Source organism: Pseudoliparis swirei, chromosome 21 (assembly GCF_029220125.1).
Source record: "Pseudoliparis swirei isolate HS2019 ecotype Mariana Trench chromosome 21, NWPU_hadal_v1, whole genome shotgun sequence".
Taxonomy (NCBI): domain Eukaryota; kingdom Metazoa; phylum Chordata; class Actinopteri; order Perciformes; family Liparidae; genus Pseudoliparis; species Pseudoliparis swirei.
This window is the reverse complement of record NC_079408.1, coordinates 5805505-5829870: the sequence shown is the minus strand read 5'-3', so window position 1 is coordinate 5829870 and position 24366 is coordinate 5805505. Positions and strand designations below refer to the sequence as shown.

At 46.0% G+C, this 24366-nt stretch overlaps 2 protein-coding genes across 4 annotated transcripts in view; one reads left to right on the top strand and one right to left on the bottom strand.

Annotated features, from left to right (window-relative positions):
* Nucleotides 1-24366, bottom strand: part of rbpjb (recombination signal binding protein for immunoglobulin kappa J region b) — a 75464-nt gene that overhangs the window by 43573 nt on the left and 7525 nt on the right. The window contains exon 1 of one of the 3 annotated variants that reach the window (XM_056442287.1): nt 1722-1821. The exons of the other annotated variants lie outside the window; for them this stretch is intronic. Coding sequence (XP_056298262.1) covers nt 1722-1741 — 20 coding nt within the window. The 5' untranslated portion in view covers nt 1742-1821. Of the gene's footprint in view, nt 1-1721; nt 1822-24366 lie in introns of those variants that run through there. 3 annotated transcript variants of the gene reach the window in all.
* man2b2 (mannosidase, alpha, class 2B, member 2) overlaps nt 4976-24366 on the top strand; it is a 35219-nt gene continuing 15828 nt past the window's right edge. Inside the window, exon 1 of the mRNA XM_056442285.1 lies at nt 4976-5195. The gene's annotated coding sequence lies outside the window, so the exon portion shown is untranslated. The remainder of the gene's footprint in view (nt 5196-24366) is intronic.

The following is a 24366-nucleotide window of genomic DNA, read 5'->3' as shown; positions in this document are numbered from 1 at the left end:
CAAGCACACACACACTCACACATACACACACACACACACACACACACTGACCCCCACTCACAGAGAAGCACACAGCCAAACACACATGAATGTGAAGATATCATCTGGACAGGTGGCCAGTCACCCAGACCTGACCCGCCTGCCCTCTAGCTTGCTCCCTCCCTCTGCCTACTCTCCCCCCCCCCCAACTGAAATCAGTTCAGGTCTGCTGGAAAGCCCCAAATGAACATGCACAGCTACCCCCCCCCCCCGCCCTTCTCCTTCCAACATACACACACCTCCAAGAAGCAGATAATGTCTGTCACCCACTGAGCTGTCTGTGGGGATTATAAATAATAATAAAAAGGTTGCGTCTCGTTAATGTGCAGGAAAATCATGTTAATCAGGGTTTACGCCACAGACTGACCAAAGCAGAAAAGACAATCGGCTCAAACACAGCAACCAAGTCCAGGCTACAGTGTATTTACATTGAATAATATGGTTGAACTACTGAGGCTATAACAAAACAATGCAACATACATCGTTGATATTCTCTAACTAGGATAATTTCCCCAATACACACCCCTTGGATCACATGCATATTACAGATGTTATGATCTGATAGTAATTATTGAATGTGCACCATGCACCGGGGTGTGAGCAGATAGTTATTGTGATATTAGAGGAAATAATTTCAACTTGTTTAGGGGAAGGAAGCTTCACTTTGATCCTCACCAGTAGATATGAAACTAAATGAAAGATGTGGATCATTTCTGCGGTGATGTGAGGGGGTTACGCACACTGTGGTAGGGTTTTTTTAAATGTGTATCGGCGAATTGTGTCATTAGATGCACCTTGGGGTTAGGTTGTCGCTTTCACTGGCGATCTGCTCACACAAGAAAAACGTTTTTTTTTTTTTTTTTTTAAAGTAGTAAATACAGTTTCCCAGCGCTGTCGTCCACTTACGCGGAGAACCAAGTCGTTAAAGTGCCCGGCTAGTCACTGCATGCGGTGGCTCCAAGTTGGAGGTTGTTGTCGTTTGTTTTTTTACAGCAAAGCGTTAAAAAAAACTACCTTTACAAATAAGAGTCAGCGGTATAACAAAAAACACTGCCAAAAGTGGGTATGCCTTGCTCACAAAGCCGCAACGTGTTTCAGTCCGGTTATCGCTAGCTAACGTCCATTATCGGACAGCTAGCTGCGCCGAGTCGTGAATCCGGTTAGTAAACGTGCTGCGCGCGAGCACATTGGCGGAAATAAATACCGGACCCGGCGATTATTAAATAAGATTCAGTGTAAACTAGTCACGTGAAGCGAGACGAAATACACACGTTAAATTGTTTTTAAAAAATGTGTTTTAAAAAAAAAAACATGTTTCAATGGGTTGTGTTTAGCTCGCTGTTTTAGCCTGCTAGCTTACAGCTCGCCGTTGTCTGGGGAGGGGAGAGAAGAAGAAGAAGAAGAAGAAAAGACCACCGCGGGTGAAGTGTCGCTTAGCTGGAGCTAGCTCGCCAAACACTGCAGCAACAGTCAAGTAACGTTAACAGTCAGAGAAGAAGAAACACTCGCACGGAAGCACGTTGAGACAAAGAAACGGCTTCTCGCGGTTAAACCGGGGGTCTAAACACTCCGGTGTAACCGGGCTACAGCGCGGGGGTTAAAATCAAGATGTTTCGTGGTAATAACTTGTATTCTCTTCAACTGCACTCCCCCAAACCACCAGCCCCGAATCTCAGACTCACCCTGTCACAACAGGCGCCATCTTCCACAAACTCTCACCAAAACTCCAATACTCGCGATATCCTTTCTCTCCCGCCGCCCAACAATCCGCCGAGACAACAGAAGCAGACTGGAGGTGTAGGGACCGGGGAGACGGAGAGAAAGGGGAGGAAGAAAAAGGGGGAGGCGGCGGGTAGCGGCAACAGAGAGAGAGAGGGGGGGGGAGAGAGAGAGAGCGAGAGAGTGAGCGAAAAGGGCAGACGCCACAACAACAGGCGTGGGAAACTTCGAAGATCACGCGAGAGTTGGAAAACTCTCACAATAGGCAAGCGCAGAGGGAGCGTCCCCTATCGCGAGATGTGCGTGAAGCGGGGAAGTTGTTTATCTTGTGGCGCTGAAATACTATTCCCACGTGTTTACCGGATAATACAATACGGCACGGATCAGTTCGCGGGAGAAAACGCGAGAGGCGAGTAAACCACTCGCGTTTTCCCAGGCTCTCACACACACACGTGTGCAGTGCGCATCCTGTCTCCTGGTGGCGTCTCTGCAGCATTCAGCATTGACAGCTGCATGTGATTACAGACGCAATTAAATTTTTTTAAATGTTATAATACTTCCCAGTGCCAGAGACAACGTGCACGAGAGGTTATGAGACTGTAAGGACACGCTGACTCTAAATAAGAGTGGGAATTAAAGGGATTTCTCCACATCACATTTACAATTCCCTTGGGTAACGTTGCAGTTCCTGTTTAGAGAGTGGAAACAATGGTGTAAACACATGTGAATGGGCAATACAGGACAGATTAGTGCATTTGACATCACATTGGGGAGTCCCATGACCACCGTCCTCACAGATCAAACCACAGCCAAAGTACGAGGGAGGCCATATGATAGAGAATGATCAGCCTTTCTGTTTGCATTCATTACTGTATTTATTTATTTATACATTTATTTAAGCATTTATTTATTTATACATTTATTTAAGCATTTATTTATGTATACATTTATTTAAGCATTTATTTATTTATTCCTATATTTATTCATGCATTTATTTATTTATTTATACTTAAGTCATTTTGAGTCCTCCATAGAGCGGGTCAGGTCATTCTTGTTTATCAGGGAGGGGTCAGAAAGCCATAAACCTTCACGTAGGTCTGTTTTGTTGTCTCTGCTGCAGTCGTCTTGTAAATGTGTTTGGCTGAAGGAATAAAGACCAACACTGACATAAAACACAAATAGTTGGCAGAGTTGCACAATATTTAAATGCATTAATTATCTTAACTAGTAGCTTTTTTTAATATCTTGAAATATTTGGGTGTTATATGTTTAAAGGGTTTGACTTTATGTGAATTACGCTCATTTGGAACCCAGAAATTGTTGTTTTTGGTTTTTGTAATTATTAAAGAAATGTTCTAATAACATTTTAAATTGTTGATCTTTCAATGTGTTGGTCATCTTTGGACAGAGCCGTGCTAACTGTTTCCTTTGTGCAAAGCTAAGCTAATAAGCCGCTCCAGCTTTATTTTATTTACTTTACAGACATAAATAAGAGCGGCATACATTTCCTCATTCAACTCCCGCCAAGAAAGCTTAGAAGCGTACTTCACAAAATGCCCACGAGCTTTTTGAATATGAACCAAGAAAAATATTGTAGCTATACCTATTCCCACACCGCAACACTTCCTCTGTATTAAGTAGCAGACGCAGTCTTCTCCAGCGTACACTGTACTAATTTCATATTTTTCAGATGCATAACTCATTTTTATGGAACTTCGACTGTTCTGCCAGAAAAAAAGAGGGAGAGAGAGAAAAAAAATCAAGAGAAAAGAGTTGCGGGGATGAGGTTTTGCATGAGAGTGGCTGGCCCGCCGCCCGCACTGTGAAGACACAGAGACGAGGACCTCATCCTGCCCTCAACCATTTTTCCTTTCCCTCGCTTTTTTATAGTCGGTGGAGAACCTCCAGTTACACTCAGTTGAATGGGGAAGCATAAAGTTTCCTCAAATGTTTTACAGCTGAACACAGTTAAGAAAAAGAAAAAAGGCGACACAAGTGCAAGTACTTTTCAGAAAGAATGGGAGCAAAATAGGAGAGGAGAAGAGGCCTCTTTTTTGGAGGATATGTTAACTTTTACATTTAGTGGTATTCAGGATATGAACGTTGACCTTTTGGGCTGTTGTAAAACACACAACATGCTTTAAAGACCCCTCAAACATATGAACTACGCTTTCCTAGAGGCCCTCCTTGACATTTCCATGCATCTGGAAACATTAATTTTTTTATAGTCTTCATTGGCAGAACAAAAAGCACACATTTCTTTCACCAGTGCATTTATTTAAATCAATGAGCACGCAGTGAGCTTCTACAGCTGTCTCGATCTTCCCCCACTCCACCCTTCTCTCATTAGGAGGAACAAAAACATGTATTTTAATTGAGACGCAGCCAATTCGAGCAATCATGACTAAGCCAGAAGCTTCGGGTCTATAAAAATTCACTGCTGAAGCCCGCGGATCAGAAGGAACGGGAGATGATAGAACGATTCTGGTCCTCGTGTGGAAACTGTACACATCGGTGTCGATCGGCCCTTCTGTCTGATCGCTGGTTTGGCCTCCTGTCAATTCATCGAATGAAATAATTGTCATCCAACACCGGTATTCGTTCATAAAAACTACGAAAGAGTCACGTTGCGATGGCACAGATCGTCGTGCTTTTGGGTTCCAGTACCTGCAGCAACCCTCGCGGGGAGAGAGCGAGACGATGAAGGAAGTTCTAGTTCTAGTTTCCTGATGAGCCGCTCCTTGACTCAAAGTCATTCGACAGAGCCGGGGAGGGGTGGCGCAACTTCCTGAAACGAGCAGACGCACAGTCAGAGTGAAAAACAGCGCGACGGACCGAGAGAGAAAGAGAGAGGCGAGGGAGACACTGGGTCAAATGTTAGAGCGAGACGAGACGCAACGATAACGTGGACGCTGAGAGCGCCGGCCGGCTGCCAGACAGAAAACAGGAAATCTGAGTTTGACATCGACGCGGGAAACAAGCTTTTCAGGCCCGGCAACAACGTGATGGTATCGCGCGCCCTCGTCGGCAAGATTAATGAAACGAGTCCGTCTCGTGTGAGTGAGTTCACAGCCGAGGGAAGGGCGTCCCCGTCCGTCCATCCGCCACGTTCCATCTGTCTTGATCGCCCGGGGGGGAGGGGGGGGGGGGCAGGCAGCTTGACAAATGGTGAGGCCGACGAGTCCGAGAGTTGGCACGCCTTCTACTCTGTTTTTTTTATTTTTTATCACCTGACTGTCATTACAATTAGACATCACAGAGCCAGAGGAAAGAAGAAGAAGAAGAACAAAAAGGTGCCGGGGTGATAAGTTTGCAGACTGTCAGGGGAGCGATGGAGCCTGTTTTGCAAGCCTCGAGTCTTTTGAAAAGACGGGAGGGCCGATGGGAGGCGTGAGGAAAGAGACGTTTCCCCTTTCCCTCGACCTGCTCGGTTCACGGTGAGTTCAAGCTGCCGCGCGGACACGGGGGTGAGAACTGTGCCGGGACAGGTTATTTTGGCAGCTCTTGACATGTAGCCTGTAGATGACAGATGAAAATAAGCAATGTGATATGATTGACTGGAAGCGGCTTTGAAGGCTCTCTCCCATTTAAAACAAAACAAAAATACAGTTTATAGCTTTAATAAAAAGCCTTTACAATCAATCCACGGCCTCTACATGTTACAGCCTTTCATATTGTCGTATTACAATCTGATTATCGCCACAATAAGCACAAAAACAGCATGTGTGTCCCTCGAAGGGAGACGTCACGCATACACAGCTTTCCCTCTCGGCCTTTTCATCGAAGAGCGGCAGGTCTGGGTCCGACTTGGCTCCGTTTCCTGTCGCCATCCTTTTGAATCAGCCTCCGGGTAGTTGATCACGAGCTCTGAGAATATGTCGAATGCATTATGTAATGGAAAGTATCGAGGCATTTTACTCGCGCTCGCGAACTGTCCCTTGAAGAATTTGACATTTTCTGGGATTCAAAGCGTACCAGCGTGCTGAAATGAAGTGAAATCCCATATTTGGGGGCATCAAAACATATGTTTTTCACTCGCTCTGTATGAGACGCATTGTATCGTAAGATTTCACCGGAACATAATAATATATACAGTGTTTTATTTCATCATCATGATCACCGACATCCTTCAAATTATAGTACTTCTTTCAGTAAGAGTGAGAAGAGAATGTTGACCTTGTGTATACGTGTTAAAGGAATAGTTCAACATTTTAGAGATACATGCTTATGTGTTCTTCTTGCCAAGAATTAGATAAGAAGATCGATAACACACTCGCGTCTGCACGGTAAACACGGAGCGTCTGTCGCAATGAAACTAATTAATCAGTTTTTTAACATTTTTTGTGCGTTGTTCTTGATATTTGTACCCCTTTATTTAAAGAATCAAGAGTTATTTAAAGCCTTTCTGTGGATTAATCAACAGAAAGCCAATATAATATATAAATAATCACGAACACGGACCGCTTATAACCTGCTCGTCGGCCTCCACCTCAGGAGCGACTTCACGTCGCTTAAAGAACACAAGGAGCACCCAAAAGTGACTTCTAATAACAATATCACGCATTATAACGGTGATCCTAATGCACAATAACAAGATCATAATATCATAAAGACACTAATCCTGGCAAATCAAAATGTCAGTGAGTGAACGGCTATTGTGAGCTACTTGGATACTTGACCTTAAAGGTAATTATAAAATGCTTTGTAAAGTGTTATGATTGTTGGAAAGCAGTATGACTAATTATAGGATGCTATAAATAGCTGAATAAAGGAATGTTTATAATGCATTGTAGACATGGGCGTAGAGAATGTTTCCAAATCCGCCTCCCAGCAACTCTCAAGCGCATTAATGAATAACCAGGTAAACATTGCGTGCCGTTTGCTCAATCTGGTTGCCAGGCGACCAGAGGAGACTAGTTGACTTTAAGCTAAGCTAACAATGACCCGTCTCCAGCTCTGGACGTAACACACAGATAGTCTCACTCTCATAAAGAAAGCAAATAAGCAAACTTGTAATAAGAGCTTAATTCCGATAGCTTGGTAGCTCTTTTTAGGAAATAGGTGCATTAGGATCCCCGAGAACCTCTTAAAGGTTGCTGGTTCCAACTCCTGGTCCACATGGGAAAACAACGCCCCTCCAGGCCCTTGACAGCTTTCACCGAGACTCCCTTGAGCAGCGTATTGATAATATATTTGATTTCCTTAAGTGAAGCTCAAGAAAAACATTGCCGTTCCTTATTTGTGGGGCCACACGGTCCACTCGGCGAAAAAAGATTCCCCCAAAAAACGGGAATTATCACGGATTCCTCATTTTATGTCAGCTTGTGGACTCATCTTAAAAACGTGACTGACGTCAGACAAGCGAGAGCGATACAAAAGAGTCGAGTTAACCGTAAAACACACGGAGGGGTAACACGAGTCGATTTAGTCTTTTTGCTTTTCGCCGCGTCAGCGATTTTCCTCGGAGAGTCGGCTGCGAAGCACGCGGTCACTTTCGCTTTCTGTGAGTGACGTCCACGTTCCACCGCGGAAAATATGAGCCGATGCGTCGTGCAGCGCCCCAAACTAAATCTCCACACGACCCCTTTTTGTTTGCCTACGAGTCCGAGGCCTTGGATTTCGGGTCGTAAAGGCCTCGAGAATCCTCGAACCTCGACACTGGTTCTGTCGTTTGTTGTCGGGATGCGGTTGAAACGTCATCTCCTCGGCCTAAATATTCGGTATCGCGGTCGGCTAGGCCGGGAGCCAGTGTTTTCAGAGAGGTTATGCCCAAGGAAGAAAAAACACGACAACAAAAAAAGAGCGAAAAACTCGACCAAAATTCAAACCCTTAAGAGACCAATCGGGAACAAGGTCAAAATGTCATAACAATGGACCCTTCCAACAAAAGTAAAGCTCTCCACTTTGTGAAAACCCTCTTGGGACGTTCACATCCAGTGAACTAAGGGCATAACTCGTTTAGCTTGGCCGCTCGCCCCGGTCAGTTAAGACTTCTGAAGCCCGGGTCTGGTGAAGGCTCCCATGAGCAGCCCGATAGTGTTGCAATACATAATGTTAATGTTGCTTTAACCAGAGCGAGTGACGGATGAATTACATCACGGCAGAAGAGATTTATGGACAGTTATTAGTGGGTACAAAGTACTTTGGACAGATCAACTCAAACCCGGAGAAATACGTCCAATGAAATGTTCCCGCGATGACGCTTCTGTATGTTTACTCCCATTTATTTATTATGTCGTAAAGTCGTGAAACTACGATGTTCAGGAGATGGACTACAGAAAGTAGAAAGTATTACTTTATTAACCCTCCTGTTACCTTTAGGGTCAATTTGACCCCATTCAATGTTTAACGTCGGTGTTCTTTGGGGTCAATTTGACCCCAGGCTGTTTTTCACTGTGTCAAACATCTAAGAAATATCAACTTTTTTATATATTTAAAGGGCTATTTAGGTAGTCAACAAACAAACATAAAGTACCTCACACTTAAACTTGGAAAACAATATTAATTCTAATAATTTTCTGGAGGTTTTAATTGCTGGGGTCAAATTGACCCCCGAGGGTAAAATATATTAGTAAATGTAAAGGTAACAGGAGGGTTAACGAGGTGAGAATATAAATGAAAGTAGAATATAAAGGAATTATCACGACTAAACTGCCTCATTGTTCAGTTTCAAAGATGCTGAATTAAGCACGACCTCATGTCCCTCTTTGTTGTTATGGTTTATATGTGGTCGCCTGCAAAAAATTGTGGGGCGGCCTTATCTCCTTTCCTTTCATAAAAGGAGGTCAAGAGTGTAAAAGAAGAAGCGATATGCGTGTTGTGATTAGTGGGGCATGCTTTACCAGAGCCTGTGCATTTGGGCGGTGGGGACGTGCATGCTGTTGTTTAACCTACTGGTCAGTTGTGTGTTCTTAACCGCTGCCTGATTGGCTGCTGGGGGTTTAGAGGGGGACAAACCTCAGCCAAGTGAACCTCTAAAACCTTGGCCTTTGCCTCTTTACCGCCCACACACACACACACACATACACACACACACACACACACACACTTTGCGGTGCCTGCCTCGTCCGCAAAAAAAAAAAAAAAAAAGACTCTATGACACACGCGCACACAAAGGGGAAGAGGTGATAGAGAGCGAGCTACATGTGCACGCCCACACACACTCTGTGGCCAAGTGACTGCGGCGCTGAGGCCGTGACCCGGTGGCCCCTCCTCCATCTCCCAGGCAGTCTGTCTGGAGGCCGATAGAGGCGGGGGGGGGGGGGGGGGGCAGGTAGGGGGGCAGGAAGAGGACTGGTGATTAGGATGGAGAGGAGGGGGGGGGGTGAACTTACCCCTGACCCTCTTATCCATTCCTGGCAGCCAGGAGAGAACGAGCGAGAGAGGGAGGCCCCGCAAATATTTGTGATGGATCCACACCCACAGAGTAGATAGCGGACATCCACACAACGTTTTGGCCCCAGACCGAAGTATTGTAACTATGGGATGGATTGCCATGACGTGTGGGAGAGACATTCATGTCCCCCTCAGGAGGAATTGTAATAACTTTGGTGACTCTGACATTATAATGCCATCGACGGGTCAAAGTTTCACTTTAATTGATACTTTAGTTTACGGCTGTGCTGTGCTTTGTGGTTAGAAGACCACAAAATGTGGTTGAAAGCTTCAGAATTATTGTAATTTTGAGAATTGAGAACAGAAATGTAGGAATTAAATTGTTAAAGGCCATATCCTAACAAATTCAGATAAAGTCGTAGTTTCTGTCTGGGTTTACGCGTCAGTCATGGTGATTTATGCTCATTTTATTGAACATTAGTCCTCACTAAAATTAGAAATCCCACTTTTGGCCGCGTGCTGGTCACTTGAGTCTCTGCACCTGCACTTTTGGACCATTTCTGCCAAGAAATGTTTTTCGCGAGCATGTGCACCAGAAAAATAAGACTCTCCCAAAACGTGTCACACGACGGCCATAAATCGCCCCTCGACAAAAACTCCCCGTCCACACGGCCGCGTGGGACCAGAATGTTCAAATGTGCCTATTTCGGGGAGCGTTATTATGAATGAAAGACCGACACTGGTTTAAAAAACAAGGCGTGTGTTCAGATTCATCTGCGGCGTGACCGAGCGCCACGGAGGGGAATCGGGCTGAGCCAGCGACTCCGTACGCGAGCGAGCGAGCGAGGCCCGGTACGAGAACAAGTGAGCGAGTGAACGGCCGTGTGGCGGTGTGAACAGACGGGTGAGGAAATTGGGTGGCGGGCATTCAGCGGGGGGAGCTTTAGAAACGCAGGTGCCTTAATTGTCCTCCCATAAAGCCTCGGCGAGTGGGCAAACCTGTGAATGAGTGTCTGTTAAAAAAAAAAAAGAAGGATGAATGAGGCGCACGTGAATACATGAATGAGTGAGTGACTGAATGAGCTGAACGAGTGCCTGGAAGAGTAAGCACTCTGCGGGGAAGCTGTGGAGGAGATGGTGGGTGGGGGGGGGGGGGGGGAAGGAAGAGACAAGTGATGTGATGTATGGGAGGACATGGGGGACAAAAAAGATAGAAGCAGAGGGGAATGGTGAAGGAACTGTGGAAGAAAGGTGGGCAAGAGAGAGGGAGAGGGAGGGAGGGAGGGAGGGAGCAGAAATCAGGATAGAAGTGGGAGGCGGGGGGGGGGGGTGGTGGGGGTAAGGAGGGGGGGGGGCTTTCAGCAGGCCCATCTCAGACAATGTGACATGGTACACGTTATTAATTCTGGCTCAGCGGAGAGAGGCTGCCTCGCCATCTGCTCGGGGTCAGGGGCGTTTGCCGGGGTCGGCGTCACATCCAACCCCCCCCCCCCCTGCTCCCCCTCCGCCCACCAACCCACCCACACACACTCACACACACACACACAGATACACAGTACCCCCCCCCCCCTCCTCCTCCTCCTCCTCCCTCCGTCCTCGCCTGGCAGACACCCGGCCAGGCCCGCGTACATTTCCATAAAACAATTGCAAGCCAACCTGCTCCCGTGTCGGGCGGGAGGGGTTAAGAGGGGAGCAGAACGCCGGCTCGCCTCCCCTAACAATGGGCTGTCAGATGAAAAGGCCCTTGGTGAACTTGATATACATTACAAAAGAGCCACACCACGGTCGGCCCCGGGCCCAGCCTCGGCGACCTGCGGTTGAATTTGAGCTTGGCGTTCATTCGTTTGTTTGCAGTTTGCACCCCCCCCCCCCCCCCCCCCCGATCCCACCTCCTTCCTCTTAATCCCACTGAAATGACACACACACACACACATGCACGCGTGGCAGGCTGGTGTTGGGTGGTGGTGTTCACATTTAAATGCAGTAAAAAAATACATTACAAAACAGCTGTTTGAAATGTTTGTTTGATTCAGGTTCAGTTTAAACCCTAATTTACTGGTTTTCATACAAAAATGCCAAATACACAGGCTGCAGCATTTAAAAAGGGAAAATATGTTTTCATATTTTTGCATATGTGATATCTTTGTTCTTTGGACTGTTGGCGAGAGCGAAAAAAGCAACTTCAAGACGTCACCTCGGCTTAAAATAAACCATAAACAATAAACCATTAACACATTCATACATAATTTTTTTTAAGATAAAATAATCTGTTTCCATTAGTTGGAAAGGTATTTAGACCTTTTTTCGAATAGAAAACAATGTAAAAATACTGAAGACATTTTTTTAATTTAAATGTCTAGATGTATTAGAAAAATGCACTTTACGAATTATTATTATTATGATATAATAATAATTATTATTATTTAGGCTTATTATTACTGATGTATTTCCATGCAAGTGATATATGAATTTTTATGTGATTTTGAATTTCTTTTTAAAGAGTGGTTGAATGGAAGAATAAAGTACCATTAAGTGAAAATACTCAGGGAAGTAAATGCACCGTAAAGAATGTACTACACTACACTTTCCAAAAAACTAATTATTTTTATATGCACAGAAAAAAAGTAACGTAAATGCCCCAAAATTTCTAAATCATGCCAGAAATAATTCATTGCATTCAAACTATTGCAGAACCGTGCAGAATATTTCTGCCTGGCAACAGTGGAGCTGCTGTTCTCGAAGACGGCCATTGCCTGACAAATCTTCAAGATGTGGGGTCCCTGTTGCTGCTGGTACTGAGGGTTTAAGATTAGCACTAAAACAAGAAGATCAGACGAGGTGTCCCACAGTGTCAACGCATGACTTCCTGTCTTCTTTTTCCCGCCCCTCCATCGTAGCCTATCTCTCAAATATTTCTCGCTGCCGTCGCTTTTATCTTCAACAAAAGACAACGTCTTGATTTCTTTGACCTCCTGGGTGCGTTTCTGTGTGTATTCGTCAACCAGAGGGCTGTAGCTGGGTTAATCTGCTCTCGGACACGTCTGGAGGGCAAAACAAACAAATAGGACCCCCCCCCCCCCCCCCCGCCCTCGTCTTCCCCCTATTTTCTACCACAGAGTTTGACCCCCCGCCGCCCCATCTTTCCCACCCACACACACACAAATGCAAATCTCCTCTGAGCCCCCTCCCGAGGCCCAATCACCCAACATGACATCACAGGGAGGAGAGGGTGACACTAACTCTCTCAAGGTTAATGAAGTGAGGTCGTGACCGCGAGGGCTGGCGCTTCAAATCGCGGCAACGAGGAGACGAAACGTTGTCCCCGTGCTCCCCGAGGCGAGACGATGGGACTTCATGTGGACGCTGCTGGTTTTTACCCAGTAGCGGCGGCGACACCATTTAAAAAAAAAATGAAAAACAAAACCGCGCTGACATCTTCTGTCGATCCGAGCAAAGCATTTCACACAGTCGATCATTTCCTTCACGCACTTTTCTCATTTCCTCGATGGCACTACAGTTTCATGGTTTAGGAACCACCTCGAGATGGAAGTCCTCCAAATGAAACTCTAAAATACCGTCACGCCCTGATTCCGACGTGACGTTTGATGATGGGAACATTTATATGCAGATGATACAATTGTGGAGACAGTATAGCTTCTTCTTGGCAATATCCAATCTAAAAGACATATTTCCAGGTCTTACAATGAGCTCAAACATCAACAACAACAACAACAGAAAAACTCAGCCACGCTTTCCACAACATGTAAATGTGTGTCTGCCGTTATATGCCTTGGATGGCTCGTAAATCTCAAAACTGGCGAACCAACAGGTGTGTCTCCTTCTGGGATGGGGGGGGGGGTCACGGATTCAAAACAGAGCTCAGGGGGAAAAAAAATGTGTTTAAATGTTTTGCGACACTCAGATGGAAACCTCGTTGAAGTCGGGTCACATGATTTCTTCGGCAGACCGAATGGAGTCCAGCGTTGACCGTTCCCCCGTACCTGCGATGGTTTTATCTGAATAACATCTTTACGGTTTAATAGGCCTTCATCCTATGTCGTCGTGTTGAAAACGCATCAATGCAAAAGAAAGAGAAGCTAATTAGGCATTTTGTCTCGCACACATGTCCCTATGTCCTTGTAAATGTGTCACTCGGTATGAATGAGACCTACTGGCCTTTAAATCAAGTGTGTGTGTGTGTGTGTGTGTGTGTGTGTGTGTGTGTGTGTGTGTGTGTGCGTCTGTGTGGGGGGTTCTCGGAGAGGTCAAAGTGGAAAGGTCAGGAGATCAACGTGAGGTAGTATCATGAACACCAGCTGGTACATCTGCTGATGACCCCCAGGGGGAGAGAAAGCGAGGGAAGTTTGGTATGAAAAGGTGAAGACGAAGCCTCTCTGGAACAGAACCGCTCCGGCAACACAAATTAAACGTTGGGAGATGCAGACGTGGCCGGAGCCAAAAACACAGCGGAGGCCAACGGAGAAATGTGCATCTATTTATAAACGTGTCAATGTGTCTCCGTTGTCTGTCCTGAATCCGGCCTCACCCTCTCCTTCCCCTTCTCCTGACTGCAGGGCAACCTTATTACCTTTAAATAAAAAAACATCTTCCCGCCTCCCCGCTCTCCCCACTTTCTATTTTCATTTCTGTTCATTCTTTTTTTTTTTTTTGGTGCCTCTTCCAGCCTTCGCTGCGGGTTACTACCTCTGACTCCCGACTGGGTGGGAGCAGCGACGGGCCAAAAAAACGGTGATGTCACCGCTGTTATTTTCAATAAGAGTGAGCTCATTGGCTGGAACCACAGAGGAGCTGGCGTCCAAGTGTAAGGGAACGAGCGGGGTGGGGGGGGGGGGGGGGGGGTAGCTGCTGGCCTGGCGGTGGCCTTCGTCTGCACCGTAACTGGGGAAAGGATCTGGGACAAATTGTGGTCGCTCTCCATACATATCCCCGTGTGTATCGGTCTATCTGTTACACTTCTTACGCTAAATGAGCAGCGGCGGCCTCATTAAGGGAATGGAGTCGTAAAAAAAAAAAAAAAAAGACGGGGACGCGAGGAAAAGGAAAGGGGGGAAAGAAGAAGGAAAAAAAAAAACCCGGAAAGCGACACCGAGACCGCAACAGACAGCGAAGAATAAATAACGCAGCGTTTCACGTTTTTTAAGTCTGGCCCGAAGGCCTCGAGGAGCAGATATGAGAGCGTGTGCGGAGGCCAGCAGCCACACGCCAGTTGACCATGACATGGAAAGAGTGACACAGCTGTGCAAGATGTGCCAGAGGACTGATAGAACACCAGGCGCTCCTCCTGCCGTTACAGCTCCAACTCCTTGCTGTCCCAGTTCCCTGTCCTCTTCATAAGGTTTAAAGTAACCAAAAACATTTAGATTAAGGCACCTTTTTTTAATATTTTGGCATTTCAACAGATACAAGTTCAGTCACAACAAAGTTTGGTCGAAAAACGTTTTTCAGCTGAATACTCAACTTAAAATATGAAAATTCTTAAGGGTGGGATGGAGGTCTGAACCTTTTGTTTCTTTTGAATAATAAATCAGTATTAATACTATTTAGACACGCCCTCTTAATTAATATAAAAACATTATCACCGCACTAATATCTTCGGATAATATATATTTAAGAAAGCATTCTAAAAGCCCCTTTCTTGGTCAAAGAGAAGCTTAATAAATGTGATGATGAACTCATTGTATTGTTGATTCATTCTAAATGAAAATTTTTACATGTACGTGGTTCCACTCTGTGTTGTGAAATCTAATAACCGTGAAGATGCACGTCTATTCGGTTTCCCAAAGCTGGCGTATTGGTCCTATTCGCTTCTAGTTGTTAGATTAGGAAAATAAAATCCTGCCACAAGTTTTGTTATGACTTTTATGGTGTCGATGTTCCACCAGAGCAACCCGAGAGAGCATCATTAGATTCTGAATTACAGCTTGGTTTGGCTGCCGGCATGCAAAGAAACCCTCTCTGATGATATAGGGAAGAAGGATTCACTGTACGGGCTGGCAGTCATCACGAAACAAGCAGCAGAAATCAATGCAGACTCAACATGCCCACTTCCCCCAATAAACCCTCGGCTGTCAGGAAGAAGACTTAGTGAGCCGAGTGCAAATCAAAACACTTGAAGTACGCCGTTATTTCCAGCCTCCATCGAGCTGCAGGACTCTAATGCTGACTCCTAATGTGTAATGTTCAATAAATACATGAGCACTTTCATTCTTATAGGTCCTCTATGAAGCTGCCGGGCAGTTGATTTTAAAAAAAGAAAAGAAAAAAGAACGTCAATGGTTTCATTTCGTTTTTTGTGATTTCTTTGTTAATATGAAGCAACAGAGTTAAGAAGAAGACACTTTTCATTACTTTTTACTTTTAATGACTTTATTATTTTTCATTACTTTACTATTATTTTTTTAATTTTATTTCTGTATTCCTTTTTTAATTTTGTATTACTTTTGTTTTACTTATTTAATTCGTCATTATATTTGTACTTTTTAAAAAACTTTTAAATTGTTTTATTACTTTTGTATTACTTTTCATTACTTTTTTACTTTATATATTTTTTTCCTTTTTTTATTACTTTTTAAATTGTTTAATTTAATTTTTTACTTATTTTTACTTTTTTATTACATGTTTATTACTTTTTAACTTTTTATTACTTTTTTGTACTTTTCATAACTTTTTCAATCTTAATTACTTTTTTTAACTTAATTACTTTTCATTATATTTGGGCCTCTTTGTGATTGCTCCAGTACCAGTGATATTGATCCAGTAACAGTGATATTGGTCCAGTACACTTCTCTGTGAGTTGTCAGAAGTATTCTGGGAAATAGATTTCATCACAAATTCCCGATTAAAGGTTCGAAACAAAAAGGTCGAGAATAATCTGTGAGCCTGAAGTTTTTAGCCAAAAAGAATGGAAATATAAATAAAGTTGCGCTCTAAGTCTCGTGTCCCAAACTGTGATGAAGAACTCTTTGTACATACAATTAAATCCAAACATGCTAAATTGATTGATACACACGTCAATTTGTAGAAAGGGAGTACGGGGAAGTTAGACCCATTGTGTGTGATATGCATACACACACTGTCTGCCAAGAAACACACACACACACACACACACACACACACACACACAGTAGGCACAATAAAAGAGGAGACATGCATGCACAGTTCATAGAGGCCAGTTGAAAGAGTTATAGAAGAGTTGGCTTTCTGCTCTCTGGGTATTCATGAGATGTTTCTGTGTGTGTATTTATGCATCACGTCTGTGAGCCAGTTAGGAGTGTGTGTGTGTGTGTGTGTGTGTGTGTGTGTTAGTCTGGGTATCACTCCACAGCTAAGAAGGAAAGGAGTGGGTTTCACCACAGGAGGTGAGTCTGGGCACTGTGCCAATCAGCCGAGCACACACACACACACACACACACACACACTCTCTCTCTCTCTCTCTCTGCCCGAGGCAGTGGCCCTGTGCTGTTGATGGCTATAGGTGGACCTGACCACTCGCTGCCCCCACAGAGACAGAGGACACAGAAAGAGGTGAAAAGGGAGGGGGGAGAGAAAGGTGGGGGAGAGCAGAGAGAGGACAGGCTGATAAGAGAGACACGGAAACAGAGGCTGATAATGATAGATGGAGGAGAACAGAGAGAGAATGAGGTGTAAAGGGGAACAAAAGATGGCAGCAAACAAATGGAAAGAGGGGAAGAAAGATGACCGGGGGGTGTTATAAGGAGGTGTGTTTGCCGTGGAAGGAGCAGCGAGGGATCCGAAAGACGCGGAGCGAGACAGATAGAGAAAAGAGGGGAATCGCAGTGGAAAATGTTTTTGTGTAAAAAGGAAAGGGGGGTGACGGAGACAGACAAGGGCTCTAGGGGAGAGTGGAAAAGGGATAAGATACAAGAGTGCAGGCGCAGGAAGTGTGTGAGTGCTTGAGAGGCAGAGAGACAAAGATAGCTAATGTGATACACTTTAGTGGTTTGAGGGCCAACAAAGCATCTTTTTAATTGAACTGATAGGGAGACGAGAGCACTTGTGTGGAAGAGAGAGAGGACGAGATGAGGCAGGAAATTGGAGAAAAAAGGGGGAAGTGATAAAAAGAGTGGAGGAAAAAATTGAAGCGACGGGGATTTGAATCCTCTTCAAGGGCTGAGACCCAGACGCCGAACGCCGCGGTGCATTGTGGGTCGTTAAAGCTGAAACGGACGATTTGTTTGGCCACTCGGAAACACGACACGGAGATACTATCTTTAGATGTTTAGAGAGAACACTCGTTTACACGGCCGGGGGGACGGGGGCCGGCAGACCAGTTTGATGTATTATATGAAAGCATTGGAGTCGTCTGATAATGAGCTACACCAGTGAGGACGGATCAAACAAACACAGGACTTTCATCCAGGAGACCTGAGTTCATGTCCTCGCAGTGGTCACGTCATTTCTGGTTTTGTTTGAGCTCGTTTTTGGTCTCCCGCAAGAGAAATATCTGCTTCTTTAGTTTCTTATTATTAGTGTGATGATGGTCTGTGTTTAAAAAAAGACAACATGTATGTATCTCTCATATATTGTTCCTATTATCTGATAATACAGTTTCCTCTTGAACATTTAAATATAGATGTGTCTCTAAAGAATCAAGAAAGAACAAAGAAAAAAAAGAGATTGTGTATAGTTGTTGCTCTGCTTTCACTCCTCTTTTCTCCAGTAAAGGAAAGCGGAAGAGAGAGAGACATACAGCAAGACAGGAGCTGCTGAGAGAGAGAGAGAGAGAGAGAGAGAACGAAAAGAAAGACAGAGGAAGAGAAAGAAAACAACGTCTGTGCTGGTGCCCAGAACGAGGTATTGGGTTTCCTGAGACTTGTTTTCCTGACTTAGCCCTTCTGTAAGCCCTCCATCCACTTCCCCTGTTACACACACACACACACACACACACACTACATATCGGCAGGAGATAGAGGCTTTTGGAAAACTGAGCCCAGCTCCCTCGGGCTATTCCCAACCCCTCGCTCCGGTTACACCACCACGTTCCGGAGCGCAGTTCCTCAGCCTTGGACCGACTTTACTGAAGCAGATGCCTCTCTCCTCAAAAAAACCTCCCCGCCCCCCATCCCGACCCCCCCATCCCCACCAGAGCACTTAATCTCCGTTATTGGAACGCTGCCCCGATCACCCCCCTTCCATCTATCTATTATCGGAGACCGAGATCGTAAAAGTTGCAATAAATATGTGAAATAGCATCGGGAAGTCCGTTTCCCCGGCACTTTACGTCGAAATATGCGGCGTTAGCGTGTGAAGTGCGCGCGCGTGACTACGGGGGCTCGGTGGAATTGCCGAAAAACCAAGAGCTCTCCGTTCAAAACGCAGTGGTGCGGTTTGATGTCACCGGCATTGGAAAGTTAGAAGGTCACGGTTAAAAAACGCCGCGGCGCTTCAGAGTACGGAGGTGTTTCATCTCGAAGCCGTTAGAGATCCGCCGAGTCGTCCCCCCGGGGTAAATTGTCCGCGACCCCCCCCGTGTATGGTCGATCTGACCGCTCTGAGAGATGGCAGCGAGTCAAGAGATGCGTCATGTGTTACGATCTCAGACACTTAGGAAGTAGGACCCAATTGCACGACCCGGGAGACAGAGATAAAGTATTTGTAAGTACTTTATTTTTCTGTTCTGCCGTGAACAAAATGAAAGCGCTCACGTAGTGAGGGATCAAAAACTTTTCAAGAGCACAACATAACCCGACCTGATCATGGCAAAAGACCAGACGAACTGACAAGGAACACTGGGAGACAGGGGAATTTAAGCACATGGTAACAAGACACAGGTGGGACCAATCAGGGCGGGCTGACACTGATGAGCATAGGAGACAGGTGTGATGACAGGTGAACACAATCAGGAAGCCTGGAATGAGAGAAAGCGAACATAAATGTCATGAACCTCTCTAGCATATCTGTCGGTGCACAACAGTACCCCTCTAGGGCCAACTCCTGATGGCCCAGGCTGATTGTAAAAGTCGTGGATAAGAGTCTTGTCTACGATAAATGAAGCAGCTATCCAGCTTCTAGCCTCAGGACCGTAACCCTTCCAGTCTACCAGGAATTGCTTGCCCTCCCTATTACGGACCTCCAGTAGCTTACGGACCTTGTAAACGTCACCCCTTCAAAGAACTGGGGCGGTGGAGGGGCTTGAGGCGGGAACAAGTGTGCTCTCACACACCGGCTTGATTTTACTAACGTGAAACGTTGGGTGCACTCTCAAGGTCCTGGGAGTTGCAAGCGTGACGGCCGGGTTGATGACTCTGGACACTGGAAGCGGACCCACAAATCTCGGAGCCAGTTTCTTTGAGGCGACATGGAGTGGTAAGTCTTTGGTAGAGAGCCAAACCTTTGGCCTGGACTGTAGGAGGGAGCGACCCTGCGATGAACGTCCGCAACAGCCTTCATCCGAGCTGAACTGGAGAAGAGACTGGCGAGCACCAGCCCAAACTCTGCGACAACGTCTGATCATGGCATGTGCCGATGGAACCATCACCTCTTCCTCGTTGTTAGGGAAAAGTGGAGGCTGGAAACCATTGACACAATGGAATGGAGAGAGACCTGTGGCCGCCGTGGGAAGGGTATTGTGGGCAACCTCGACCCATGTGAGGTGGTCACTCCAGGTGGTCTGGTTCCGGGAGACGAGACAACGAGCGTAGTCTCTAGTTCTTGGTTCAGACGCTCCGACTGTCCATTTGACTGAGGGTGATATCCTGATGACAGGCTGACGGTGGCACCTATGAGTCGACAAAACTCTTTCCAGAAGGCGGAAATGAATTGTGGACCCCTGTCGGAAACAATGTCATTAGGGAATCCATGGATCCTGAATACGTGATTCATCATGACCTCTGCGGTGACTTTGGCAGAGGGAAGCTTGGTCAATGGGATGAAGTGAGCCATCTTTGAAAATCGATCAACCACTGTTAGAACCGTAGTCTTGCCTCTGGATGAGGGAAATCCTGTCACAAAATCCATCGAAATGTGTGACCAAGGACGATGGGGAATCGGCAGCGGCTGGAGCAAGCCCATCTTAACTTGAGATGAGGTCTTATTACACGCACACACCGGACAAGCCGCTACATACTCGGCCACATTTTTCTTCATGGATGGCCACCAGAAACGTTGTTGAATCCTGAACATTGTTCTTGCTACTCCCGGATGGCACGAAAGCACAGATGAGTGAGCCCAGTGGATGACCTTGGAGTGAAGAGCCTCAGGAACAAACAGCAGATTGTTGGGACACTCGCTAGGCGCTGGATTCATGACATTTGCCTCTTTAACGTCTGACTCCACTTGCCAGGAAAAGGCTCCGATCACCCGGTTAAGTGGAAGGATGGTCTTGGGCTCTACCGCAAGTGGTTCGGGATCGTAAAGACGAGACAAAGCATCGGGTTTTGATTCTGAGACCGGGACGAAAAGAGAGTGTGAAGTTGAATCTACTAAAGAAAAGTGTCCACCTGGCCTGACGGGAGTTGAGACGCTTAGCCTTTCTTATATATTCTAGATTCTTGTGATCTGTCCAGACTAAAACGGTTGCTCTGCACCCTCTAGCCAGTGTCTCCATTCCTCGAGGGCAGCTTTTACAGCTAACAATTCCTTGTTTCCCACGTCATAATTCCGCTCTGCCGTTGTCAACTTCCGCGACAGGTAAGCACATGGATGCATCTTGTTGTCTTCTGCAGAACGTTGAGACAGTACTCCTCCAATTCCCTCATTGGAAGCATCCACCTCGACCATAAACTGGCGCTGGGGATCTGGAATGGTGAGTATGGGAGCTGATGTGAATCTATCTCTGAGAAGTTTGAAAGCAAGATCCGCCTGGGGGGGTCCACTTGAAGGGAACCTTAGGAGAAGTCAGAACATGCAGAGGAGCAGCAACAGAACTGAAATTCCTAATAAACTTCCTATAGAAGTTAGCAAATCCTAGGAACTGCTGAACCTTTTTCCTGGAGTCTGGTGTGGGCCACTGGGATACTGCACTGACTTTCGCAGGATCCATTTGGATATGATTAGGTGAGACTATGTATCCTAAGAAAGACACCTCTTCTGTGTGGAACTCGCACTTCTCTGCCTTGACATATAGCTGATTATCCAGTAGTTTCTGCAAAACTTGGCGGACATGGTTAACATGAGATTTAGCGTCTGGGGAGAAAATCAGTATGTCATCCAGATACACAAACACTGAAATATTCAAGAATTTCCGCAAAACCTCATTCACAAAAGCTTGAAAAACAGCCGGTGCATTGCACAGTCCAAAAGGCATTACCAAGTACTCATAGTGACCATTCTGAGTGTTGAATCCAGTCTTCCACTCATCGCCTTGTTTTATTCTAACCAAGTGATATGCATTTCTTAAATCCAACTTGGTGAATATCTTGGCCGTTGAAGCAGTTCAAAAGCAGATGACATGAGTGGCAGAGGATAGCGGTTCTTCACCGTAATGTCATTTAGTGGACTGTAGTCTATGCAAGGTCTCAGAGACCCGTCTTTCTTTCCCACAAAAAAGAATCCCGCTCCGGCTGGAGACGATGAAGGACGGATAATCCCTGATTTGAGTGAAGAGGAGATGTATTCATCCATTGCTGTTCTCTCAGGTCTCGAAATCGAGTAAAGTCTCCCTTGGGAATGGGGGCTCCGGTAAGAGATCAATGGGACAGTCAAAATCTCGGTGAGGAGGTAGCGACAAGGCTTTAGACTTGTTAAACGCTTCTTTAAATCATGGTAACAGGAAGGTACCTTGTGTAGATCAGGATAGTCAGGGTGATCTATAATGATCCTACTAGAGTCTGTTGGTGCATTAACAGGTTGCAAAAGTTTACACCTGCCCTTACAATCCTCTCCCCATTCCTTAACTTTCCCTGAAGGCCAGTCTATGTGAGGATTGTGGATCTTCAGCCAAGGAAACCCCAAAATAATCGGGTGCTGAGTCGACTCAAAATATGAAATTGCATGCTCTCGGTATGGTCCTTATTTATAGTAATCCGTATGGGCTCAGTGCAATGGGTAACTGTGAACAACAAGCGGCCGTCTAAGGCACTGGCACTAACAGGATGAGATAGCGGGACAGTTTTTATTTTTAGCTGTTTGACTAGGCCCCAGTCTATAAGGCTTTCGTCAGCCCCTGAGTCTATTAACACACCCTGGTCAATGGTCTGATTGTTAATACAAATGTCTACCTGAGTAACAGGTCGAGGAGGGAAGTCTGCGGAAAACTTGCTCACCAGCGCCTCCTTTTGACTGGTGAGCACGATCTTTCCCGGCATGAAGCGAGTTGGTGACCCGGCTGGCCGCAGTAGAAACAGCAACCCTCCACTTGACGGCGCTGCCTCTCCTCCAGAGAAAGCCTGGTTCTTCCAAGCTGCATGGGTTCACCGGAGTCATTCGGAAGTGTAGTCCTCTGATGGTCCGGTAACATGAGCTGGAAATCCTCCGCTGGCGGCGCGACCATCCGAGGCGAATTCTGGAAGCTGGGAATAACATCTCGGTTGCGTCGACGCTCCCTCTCTCTTTCCCGAAGACGGTTATCGATCCGGATGGCCACAGCGATGAGGGATTCCAGATCCCGGGGTGTCTCCAGTGGAGCCAGCTGGTCCTTTATCGGTTCCGAAAGTCCTGTCATGAAGGCGTCACGAAGAGCCGGAACATTCCATCCGCTGTCCGCTGCTGCTGTACGAAACTCGATGGCATAATCAACCACCTGACGGTTGAGCTGACGTATTTGAAACAGTCTTCTGCTGGCCTCCGTAGCAGGCGATGAGTGGTCAAAAATGCGCCTCATAGTCTCTATGAAATCGGCCAATGAGTAACATAGTTCGGTGTCTCTAGACCATTCTGCAGTAGCCCAGGCTGCAGCTCTTCCCGTTAAATGAGACACAATAAACGCCACTTTACCATGCTCAGATAAAAAAGCTGCTGGGTTGTGTTGAAAATGCAGATCACACTGTACCAGAAAGGCTCTGCAATTCGAAGAGTCTCCGGAAAATCTCTCCGGAGGAAACAGCCTGACCTGGGTCGTCAGCTGGAGTATTGACAGGCAAATTCTCAGCTGTGGATGACGTCACCGGAGGAGCAGTCTGTTGATGAGTGAAAAAATTATTCATTTGGGCAACCAGTTGTTGCATCTGTGTAGATAATTCTTCCTGAACCCCGGCCTGGCGTCCTCTCAGCTCTTGTATTTCCCGGCTGACTTTGTCCAGTTTTTCCTCGTGATGAAAAATCGTCACGCCCTGTACCGACAGAGCGGCGTGAAGCGTTCTTGGGTCGGCTGGGTCCATAATGTGGTCAGTTCGTTCTGTTACGATCTCAGACACTTAGGAAGTAGGACCCAATTGCACGACCCGGGAGACAGAGATAAAGTATTTGTAAGTACTTTATTTTTCGGTTCTGCCGTGAACAAAATGAAAGCGCTCACGTAGTGAGGGATCAAAAACTTTTCAAGAGCACAACATAACCCGACCTGATCATGGCAAAAGACCAGACGAACTGACAAGGAACACTGGGAGACAGGGGAATTTAAGCACATGGTAACAAGACACAGGTGGGACCAATCAGGGGCGGGGCTGACACTGATGAGCATAGGAGACAGGTGTGATGACAGGTGAACACAATCAGGAAGCCTGGAATGAGAGAAAGCGAACATAAATGTCATGAACCTCTCTAGCATATCTGTCGGTGCACAACATCATGCTTACGCGGGAGTCCCGTGAGGCAACTTGGAACTGCGGGTATAAAAATCACAGCCACACTGCAGGTGGGAAATATAAGATAAAGTGTGTAAATTATAGAAAGAAGCAGCGGTTGATTATAAAGTATAACTCGTATATCACAAGTTAATCCTCCCGTAGCTCCTTCTGAAGGCCTACGGTGCTTTACGGTGGTTATATGGTGATTATCATCCTTTTTATGCCCGTGACTCATAAATTAATAACTATTATGCCCCGTCACAGCTCATACCAAAACAAAGAGTCAGATTTGAGCAATTTACTTATTACAAGGAATTACGCATATTATACCCCCAAATTATAGTAATAAGTCACCGAAAACCCGAGAATACCCACAAATCTCTGCGCTAAATACTCGCACAGGAACGCTTTGCGCTGTGACTCTCGGTGCTCGCCGTCCGCGGCGGATCGGATGTGTTCCACGCGCCGTGCTGAAGGTAGCGGCGGGGAGGCGGACGTTCACGCGAGCGTGCTTTAGGAATCCAGATGCCGCAAGTGCGAGTCGCTTTTCCTTCTCTCTCGTCTCTCC